At 52.0% G+C, this 10,085-nt stretch overlaps 1 protein-coding gene across 1 annotated transcript in view; it reads left to right on the top strand.

Moving 5' to 3' along the window:
- LOC107111425 (major histocompatibility complex class I-related gene protein-like) overlaps positions 1 to 5,721 on the top strand; it is a gene marked incomplete at its 5' end in the record, with an annotated part of 12,876 nt that extends 7,155 nt beyond the window's left edge. Inside the window, 4 exons of the mRNA XM_015412393.1 lie at positions 1,197 to 1,283; positions 2,580 to 2,615; positions 5,234 to 5,266; positions 5,717 to 5,721. Of these exons, the coding sequence (XP_015267879.1) occupies positions 1,197 to 1,283; positions 2,580 to 2,615; positions 5,234 to 5,266; positions 5,717 to 5,721 (161 nt within the window). The remainder of the gene's footprint in view (positions 1 to 1,196; positions 1,284 to 2,579; positions 2,616 to 5,233; positions 5,267 to 5,716) is intronic.
- Positions 5,722 to 10,085: the final 4,364 nt, after the last annotated feature.

Raw genomic sequence — 10,085 nt, 5'->3', positions numbered from 1 at the left:
AACGTGCAGATCTGTCCTCGCAGAGGAGGGAGAGCTTGTACCTGAATAAAACTTGGTCTTAAAGGTGCCACTGGACTGTTTTGGGCCGGGGGGGCAGGGGGGGCTCTGCAGCTTACCTGGCTGCTTCTTGCTCTGACTGAGGGCTGCTGGGAGCAGAGGGCGGGGCTTGCTGTATGTGCCCGCCCCCTGGGCTCTTTACTGCCGGAGCTCTGCTCCTGTGCGCTCCTGCAGGAAATGACCCCTGAGTATGGGGCAGCACTGTGTGTGTTAAACCAGACTGGCTCTCTTATATTCTTATAAGGAAATGACCCCTGGTGGTGCCCCTCTGCCCTTCCATCACTTAACTGACATGACGGAAGAGAAACTCTCGCACCATGAGATGGAAACAATCGTGATGACACCTTTAAAGTCCAATGTGGCAGATAAGGACGGTGACAAAAAAATTCAGCTACAGTCGAGTGTGGCAGTGAAAGAGCTGAGGGGATGACAACTAGGAGGGGAAACTCCACGGTGCCCCCCTTCCAATGGTGCCACAAGTGCCTGCTTATTTTGCTGAATGTTTAATTCAGGACTGAGAGACAACCCTGTGTCCGCTCTGGGGTTAAACCCCTGCTGGGGCCGTGGAGCTCTTTGACTCATTTTGAGCCAGCCGTTCTCCCCTAGCCTGACCCTAACCTTCCTAGGGAAGGTGTTCCTTCCCATTAATAATTCCTGTTGCCCGTCTCTGCACCTTTTCCAATGCTCTTTTTGGAGAGATCTGTATTCTCTGTATTTTATTCACCGCATTTTTTATACAGCGACTAGAACTGTACAGAGTATTCCAAATGAGGCCGCACCATAGATTTATACAGGGACATTATGATCAATGCACCCTCTAAGCTGTGAGCAAAAATTCTACTTTGTGAGCTCCTGGCATTAAAGTTCTGAGCGAGCGATTTGGCTGCTGCAATAAATTTGTTTTCTCCGGAGCCCTCCCTTCCTGAGCTCAGACAAAATGTGTGAGCCGGAGGCTAAAAAACCGCGAGCTGGCTCACACTAACTCAGCTTAGAGGGAATACCGTTATATGTAACATCTTTGTCTTCATACTCTATCAGCAGCAGAGCCACATTTTACAGGAGCATTCCTGTTCTGGGTTTTTGCCTTGCAGATATGGGGCCAAGGTGAGCAGATGCTTTTTTTCCCCTTCCCATTTCAGCATCCAAAGTGGGGCTTATTGTGGGAGCCCTCCTGGGGGTCGTGGCTGCTGTCATCCTGGCGGGGGCCGGAGTCTTCTTCTACGTCAGTGAGTAAAATGCCAGGAGGGAGGGGCCGTGGTTTGGTGGGAGAGCCTCTGCTTGGCATGCAGGAGGTCCCAGGTTCAATCTCCGGCATCTCCAGTTAAAAAGGCCCAAGTAGGAGGCGAGGTGAAAGACCTCCATCTGAGACCCCGGAGAGTAGACAATACGATATTGACCTCGATGGAGTCCCAGTGGTCTGATTCAGTATAGGCAGGGGTCATTTCGTAGAAAAAGAGGTGCAGGAGCTCATTAGCATAACTCATTAGCATAACCTGTTTGCATATGCCACACCCCTTGACATCATCGGAAGTGTGTCCGAAGGCAACACCCACTGCTCAGGCGCCACTGGACTGTTTTGGATTGCTAGCTATTGGGGGGGGAGGGACGTGCAGATCTGTCCTGGCAGAGGAGGGAGAGCTTGCACCTGAATAATACTTGGTCTTAAAGGTGCCACTGGACTGTTTTGGACCGGGGCCCCGGGGGGGCAACTTACCTGGGAGCAGGGGGCGGGGCTTGCTGCATGTGCCCGCCCCCTGGGCTCTTTACTGCCGGAGCGCCACTCCTGTGCGCTCCTGTAGGAAATGACCCCTGAGTATGGGGCAGCACCGGGGAGGGGCTGTGGCTCAAGGGAAGATCCTCTGCCTGGCATGCCGGAGGTCCCCGCTTCAATCCCCGCCATCTCCAGTGAAATGTATCAGGTAGACGGCGATGTGAAAGACCTCACCCGGAGCCCCTGGAGAGCTGCTGCCAGTCTGCGGGTCTGATTCCACATTAAGGCAACTTCATGTGTTCCACGTGTCCACTTGCTGGAGGGTGCCAGGAAGTACCGTAAGGGCCGCGGTGGCTCAGAGGTTAAGACGCTGAGCTGCAGACTGGCAGTTCAAGACCTGAGTGCCGCGTGACGGACTGAGCTCCCCGTCTCTGGCCCCAGCTCCTGCCAACCTAGCCGTTAGAAAGCAAAAAATTGCTAGTAGATAAAAAGGTACCGCTTCAGCGGGAAGATAACAGCATTCCATGCGCCTCGGCGTTTAGTCATGCTGGCCGCATGACCACGGAAACGTCTTCGTACAGCGCTGGCTCTTCGGCCTGGAAACCGAGATGAGCACCACACCCTTAGAGTTGGTTTTGACTGGCTTTGGAGCAAGGGAAACTTTCACCTTCAACCTTTACCTTTACCAGGAAGAGAGTGGAGGAGCAAAGGAGGGTTTAGGGTTTCAGAGCCCTGCCTTAGGCCCGGGGTGGTACTAGGTGATCTCCGGAGGCACCTCCGGATTCTGATGCTCTGATTTTTGTCTCTGCAGAAAAGCCGCGAGAAGGCAGCTACACAGCGACGCCAGGTGAGTGACTCTTCCCCCACAGGGCTCTTTTTGTAGAAAAAGCCCAGCAGGAACTCATTAGCATAATAGGCCACACCCAACAGCAGAAACTCATTAGCATATTAGGCCACACCCCTGACAGCACAGCTCATTAACATGTTAGGCCGCACCCCCATGTTACCAGAAGTCTGGTCATCCAGCCACACCCACCTTTTGCTTGTTATTCTGTTGTCAAAACCCAGGGCCTTTTGTTGTAGCAGGAACTCCTTTGCATGTTAGGCCACACACCCCTAACGTAGCCAATCCTAATGAGTTTCTGCTGTTGGGTGTGGCCTATTATGCTAATGAGTTCCTGCTGGGTGTGGCCAACCTGGGTACCAGCCGGAACTCCGTTCCTGTGTGTTCCTGCCCACAAATAGCCCTGCCGCATGCTAAGATGTTGACTTGACACAAGGCAGCCCCGTGGGTGTGGGAAAGGCAGCTGTGCCCGGGAATCAGGCTGGCCCTGCAAATCCGGGGGGGGGGGCTGTCGCCCTCCCTAGCTGAAGAGAGGAGGGGGCGGTTATGTGGCATGCTCAGCCAATCAGACGTCAGGCTGAGGGAGGGGCTCTGCGAACCAGCATTCGACCGAAGAGAGGAAAGACGAGCTCCCCGTTGGACCCGCTGTTTCTTAGAGTCGGTGGTACTGATGCTGCCTCCCCACCCGCCGAGTTCCTTGGCCCTCAGCTTGCAATGAGGTTTTCCTCCCCTCGCCCACCCCTTCAGCTCCCCTCCTCCTCCCATTCCCGGCTTCCTGCTTTCCTTCAACCAGCCAGTGTGGTGCAGTGGATAAGTGTGTCGCACTCGTATCTGGGAGACCTGGGTTCCAATTTCCGCTTGTGCCTTGGAAGCTTGCTGGGTGACCTTGGGCCAGTCACACTTTCTCAGCCTAACCTACCTCACAGGGTTGTTGTGAGAACAAAACGGAGGGGAGGAGAACAAATTTTTTCTCCCACTCCCAAAAATAGGAAACTGATGGGCAGTAGGTTCCAGGCGGACAAAAGGAAATACTCCTTTACACAGAGAGCGATTAAAATGTGGGATTCGCTGCCAGAGGATCTAGTGATGGCCACAGGAATAAACAGCTTGAAAGGGGGATGAGATAGATTCATGGAGGGTAGGGCTATCAGTGGCTACTGGCTATGGCGGCTGAGGGGAACCTCCTTGTTCAGAGGCACTAATCCTCTGAATCCCAGAGCCAGGAGGCAACATCAGGGGAAGGCCTCGGCCTCTATGCCTCTTGTTGGCCATCCAGAGGAACTGGTTGGCCTGGCCACTGTGTGAGATGGGATGCTGGACTAGATGGACTATTGGTCTGATCCAGCAGGGCTCTTCTTAGAAGAAGAGAGAAGAGACTGGATTTATACCCTGCCCTTCACTACCTGAAGGAGTCTCTGAGCGGCTTACAATCTCCTTTCCCTTCTCCTTCCCACAACAGACACCCGGCTGAGAGAGCTCTCTTCTCTGAAAGAACTTGTGACTGACCCAAGGTCACACCAGCAGCTACTATGTGGAGGAGTGGGGAATCAAACCCAGTTCTCCCAGATTAGAGTCCACAATCCTAACCACTACACCAGACTGGCTCTCTTATATTCTTATGCTCTTAACACAAGCTATTTTGGGTCTCCATCGGGGAGGAAGGCGAGGGACAGATGAATTAAATAAATAAATAAGAATAAACAGCTAACAGATTTGCAGGGCAGCAGTAGGGTCCTGCTATAAACACGTTAATAGAATTTGGTCTGTTGAGACCCTCAGCTGTATTTTGCAAGGGACATAAGTAAGCTTCTAGTCCAGGGGTGGCCAAACTTCCTTAACGCAAGAGCCACATAGAATAAACGTCAGATGTTTGAGAGTTGCAAGACATGAACAAATATTACACGTTTTACTGGAAAATAGGCACATTTGCTTTTTGTTAACATTAAATTAGACCTTGTGAAACAGCCACATGCGGCTCCCGAGCAGCAGTTTGGCCACCCCTGTAGTCAATAAGGTAGGACTGAACAAGTGTGGGCCACACTTGAGAGCCAGTTTGGTGTAGCAGTTAAGTGTGCGGACTCTAATCCGGGAGAACCGGGTTTGATTCCCCACTCCTCCACTTGCACCTGCTGATGTGACCTTGGGCCAGTCACAAGCTCTGGCACAGCTGTCCTTGAAAAAGAGCAGTTTGTGTCAGAGTTCTCTCAGCCCCACCCACCTCACAGGGTGTCTGTTGTGGGGAGGGGGAGGGAAAGGAGTTTGTAAGCCGCTCTGAGACTCCTCTGGGTAGTGAAGGACAGGGTATAAAGCCAATCTCTTCTTCTTCTCTTCACACTGGGGGGAAGGCCAGGGGAAGGGATTGCATCCCCCCCACACACACACAATTCATTGCAAAAGCAGAGGAAATGAATTCAAAGACCACAATGTATGCAGATCAGTTGAAACGGCAGGTTGCAGAACTGGACTTGATTTAGAGAAGACGTTTGCTTCGTGTCGGGGTCGATTTGCAATGGCAAATGAGGGAGGCTAGAACTGATTGGGAAGGGACAAGAAGCAGAGGTGGAGATTTTGCTACGTGCCCCCTCTCCGCGGCTCGCCCATTTCTCTTTTCCTTTCTGCAGCGAGTGACCAGGGATCGGACAGCTCTCTCAGTGGTAAGTGATGGGGTGAGGGGGGGGGGCTGTGTGAAGCTGGAAAGGCCTTCTGCTGAATAGTTGGCTTGACCAAAGAGCCTATTTCGGGAGCCAGGCATTGGATTTCTCCTCCAAATACAAATGGCTAGTGAGTGCCCCACGTGGACTGTGTGTGGCTTGGCTCACTTCCTGGAGTCGCCATCCTGACCTGTTGGCTTTGCAGGCACCTCTTGCTTGGACATCTTCCCTCTACTCCCCGTGCCTACTTTGTCTGTGGGTCAGTGCCTTGATTTGTCAGGGGTTGGCAGATGGGCGGGGGGGACCCCTCTTCTAGGTGGTCTCAAAGCCAGGGGTTGGGCTCGATGGCCTTTTCGTTCCTCCCAGTTGACTCTACACTCCCCCCCCCCCACTCACCCAGTTTCCATGATGTCGGCTTCAAATTCCATTCTCTCCTCTTTTTGGTTCCCGCAGCGTGATTTGGTTCCACCAGCATGTGAGAAGGACCACAGGAAACGCACGGCCCTCGCTCAGAACTCCTGCAGATCCTTAATGCTGTCTGCTATCCTCTCCAGCATCCGTGGGAAGAAACTATTTCCGTTCGGTTATCGGGGTCACTCTTCTGAATCTTCCTTGGCTCTGTTTAGAAACTTTGCACTACAGATGTGCCGTTTTTAGTATAGTATTGCTCACTTTTGGACAACAGAAAGGGGGACAGAGGATGTAGAGATAGGCTTATCCTCCATGAATCTCTCGATGGCTACTAGCCATGGTGGCTGAGGGGAACCTCCACATTCGGAGGCACTAAGCCTCTGAATCCCAGAGCCAGGAGGCCACAGCAGGGGAAGGCCTCGGCCTCTGTCACCACCTCCTATAGGGGGTAGTGCCTCTGTGCCCTGTTGTTGGCCCTCCAGAGGAACTGGTGGGCCACTGCGTGTGACAGGATGCTGGACCAGAGGGACTATTGGTCTGATCCAGCAGGGCTCTTCTTACGTTCTTATGAAGGCCTCGGACTCTGTGCCCTGTTGTTGGCCCTCCAGAGGAACTGGTTGGCCACTGTGTGAGGCAGGATGTTGGACTAGAAGGACTATTGGTCTGATCCAGCAGGGCTCTTCTTACGTTCTTATGAAGGCCTCGGCCTCTTTGCCCTGTTGTTGGCCCTCCAGAGGAACTGGCTGGCCTCTGTCTGAGACGGAATGCTGGACTAGATGGACTATCGGCCTGATCCAGTCGGGCTCTTCTGATGTTCTTATGAGAGATCTCTCTCTCTCTCTCCGTCTTTTTATTTGGGGGGGAAAATCCACTTGCATAATGTTAAAAGCCAAGTTATCATGTCGGCGTGGTCAGTATGACGGAGGTTAGCAGGATCTTGTTGGGACTGGTGAGGGCCACCCCTGTTCTTTTATTGTCCATATTTATAGCCCACTTTTCCAGCAGGGATATGATTAAAATTACTAGAAACACTGTAGCATACATTAAAATGGTGGCCACAGCCTAAGGACAGAAATTGGCTGGTTGCGAAAGGTCCCCGGGCAACGCTCCCTCTAAGCTGTGGAGTCTCGTGAGCAAACATTCTACTTTGTGAGTCCAATGGCATTAAAGTGGTGAGCGAGCAATTTGGCTGCTGCATAGATTAGTCGGCTCTGGAGCCATTCCTTCCTGAGCGGAGACAAAAACGTACAAGCCAGAGGCTAAAAAACTGAGCTAGCTCACGCTAACTCAGCTTAGAAGGAACACTGTTCTCCGGCCCATTGGTCACAGATAAAGAATGGCCAACAGCTATTAGATGGGTGACGGAAACCTCAGGGAGGCCGTACATGGACTCCCACCGCCTCAGCCGAAGGCCTGACGAAACAGCTGCATCCTTGTCCATCCAGGTTACTGATATCTTGGAAGAGGCAGCTGAAGGAGCCCCTGATGTCCATTATGAACAAGTGAAGCTGCCTTACCCTGAGTTGGACCCTTGGTCTATCAAGGTCTGTCTGGTCTACGCAGACTGTGAGGGGCTCTCGAGGGTCTCAGGGCAGAAGTCTTTCCCATCACCTACTCCCTGTAGTTTGTTTTTTGGTGTAGTGGTTAAGGGCACGGACTCTAATCTGGAAGGACCGGGTTTGATTCCCCACTCCTCCACTCGCACCTGCTGGATGACCTTGGGCAAGCCTTAGTTCTGATAAGAGCTGCTCTTGAAAAAGAGCAGTCTCTGTCAGAGCTCTCTCAGCCCCACCGACCTCACAGGGTGTCTGTTGTGGGGAGGGGAAGGGAGAGGAGTTTGTAAGCCACTCTCAGACACCTTTGGGTAGTGAAGGGCGGGGTATAAATCCAATCTCTTCTTCTTCCAGGAAGAAGAGCCAGTTTGTTGTAGTCGTGAAGTGCGCGGACCCTAATCTGGGAGGACCGGGTTTGATTCCCCACTCCTCCACTCGCACCTGCTGGATGACCTTGGGCAAGCCGTAGTTCTGATAAGAGCTGTCCTTGAAAAAGAGCAGTTTCTGTCAAGAGCTCTATCAGCCCCACCTACCTCACAGGGTGTCTGTTGTGGGGAGGGGAAGGGAGAGGAGTTTGTAAGCCACTCTCAGACACCTTTGGGTAGTGAAGGGGGCGGGGGATAAATCCAATCTCTTTTTCTTCTTCTTCTAAGTGGAGATGCCGGGGATTGAACTCCGGACCTTCTGCCTGCTAAGCAGATGCTCTGCCTCTGAGCCAGCGTGCCTTCCTATCATAAATCCGTGACTAACTCAGGGTGTCTTTCCTCATTTGCTAAAGGAGGCAGTTATCTGTCCATTACTTTAAAAACCAGCGCCAAAGAAGACTGTGACCAGTTATCACCCAGTCCATAATTGGCCCATTCAGGGCAAGTTGAGAAGAGAAGAGGAGATGGATTTATCCCCCGCCCTTCACTACCCAAGGGAGTCTCAGAGCGGTTTACAAACTCCTTTCCATGCCCCTCCCCACAGCAGACACCCTGTGAGGTCGGTGGGGCTGAGAGAGCTCTTGACAGAAACTGCTCTTTTTCAAGAACAGCTCTTATCAGAGCTACGGCTTGCCCAAGGTCATCCAGCCAGGTGCAAGTGGAGGAGTGGGGGATCAAAGCCAGTTCTCCCAGATTAGAGTCCGCGCCCCTAACCACTACACCAAACTGACAGAGGAAGCGTCTAAGCAACACTAGCTGTTTATTCAGAACTCACGAGTTTTGAACAGTGGACCTCCCAGAGTTGAATAGGGACATGGGATGCGTAGCTCACTGCTGATGCTAATTTCCTGCCCCCTCTTCTCTAATCAAGCTGATTACATTCTGCATTGGACCCCTGCGTCCTTTACAAGCGTTCTTTGGAATGCCCCTCCCACTTTCTGACTGGCTTATAAGGACACAGATCTCTGTTCCTACACGTGTCTGATGAAAATAAGGCTACGGTCACACACACTAAATAATATACTTTCAATACACTTTCAGTGCAATTTCCAAGTGGATTAACTGTAAACTGTTTCACAGGCGGGGGTGTGCATGGAACGTGCTGATAATGCATATCGGCAGCTTACAGCAGACGTCTTGATTCCAGGGAGTGTGCGTGTGGCGTGGGAGGGGGTGTTGCGAGCCCCGCGTTTTTAATTCGACACTGCCTCAAAATCCCTCCAGGTGGCCCCAATGGAATTAAAATAAGCAATGCAAAGTTTGTAAACCAATAGCAAGATAAAAGGAACAGAAAGGGCTGCAGCCGCGATGGGAAAGCGCATAATTGTCCAATGCACGGAAGGATAAGATGTGACTTGGTGGTGCGCTGGAGAGATGATAGACTTAGTGTCGTTTGAATTTCTGCAGGGAAGGGATTCCATACATGGGCCACCATCGCCAAGAAGGTCCAAGATCTAGTCACCACCAGCCTCCCCTCAGAAGATGGTGTCACTTGGATCAGGACCTCCTAGCACAGGCAAAGTTCATGTGGGAGAAGGGGGTGGTTCTGGTCCAAAACCATTGAAGGTGCTTGGGGGGGTCAACAGTGGGAGGGCTCCTGATGTCCTGGCCCCACTGGTGGACCTCCTGATGGCACTGGTATTTCTGGCCACTGTGTGATACAGAGTGTTGGGCTGGATGGGCCTTTGGCCTGATCCAACATTGGCGTCTCTTATGTTCTTATGTTCATTCCGAATTTTTGACATTTCTAAGGATTCGTTTAATTTTCTAAGATCTACTATAGGTCTGGGACCACCATTTTTCTTATCTGCAAAAAGGAACCTAGAATGAAAACTCTTGGGAGTAAAACCCACCTGGGACCTATTCTACCGCACCCTTCATAAGGAGCTCCTGTAACATACAAGCCGTAGCCAGGATTCTGTGGCTTGTGGGGCAATTTTTTTTTCCTGGTGGGGCTGAGGTTCTCAATGAATAAGAAAATCTTTTTTTCTTCTTCCCTGCCTTAAGCAAATGTGACTCTTTCGCCACCTGTCAATTTTGACACAGTCAGGGCTGCTTCTTCCTCAGAGGTTCCCCCCTGTTTTATACAAAAAGGGGAGATATTTCTCCTTCCTTTCGTCGCACGGAAGAGAAGGGAAGGCATCAGCCAGGACAATGAAGGGGCCAAACTTTACCCCGCCCTTGCCCATCACTATATCTAATAGCCAAGTTGCCCCCTCCGTGCGGATCGCTATATCCGCACTTCGGGGGCACTTGGGGGGCCGGGGGAGGTTTGTGCACACGTGGGCCAGTCCCCACGTGTGCACAAAAATCTAAAAACTGGACAAAAATATCGGGGGGATACTTAAATCCCCCCGAAACTCACAGAACGTCCCCTGCGCATGCGCAGGGAACGCTCTGCTGCCGGCCTCCCCGCCGCCGCTTCAGAGCCGG

This window comes from Gekko japonicus, unplaced genomic scaffold (genome assembly GCF_001447785.1).
Source record: "Gekko japonicus isolate JY-2015 unplaced genomic scaffold, Gekko_japonicus_V1.1 scaffold5616, whole genome shotgun sequence".
Taxonomy (NCBI): domain Eukaryota; kingdom Metazoa; phylum Chordata; class Lepidosauria; order Squamata; family Gekkonidae; genus Gekko; species Gekko japonicus.
Note: the sequence above shows the minus strand (reverse complement) of the source record. Positions and strands in the feature narration are given on the sequence as shown.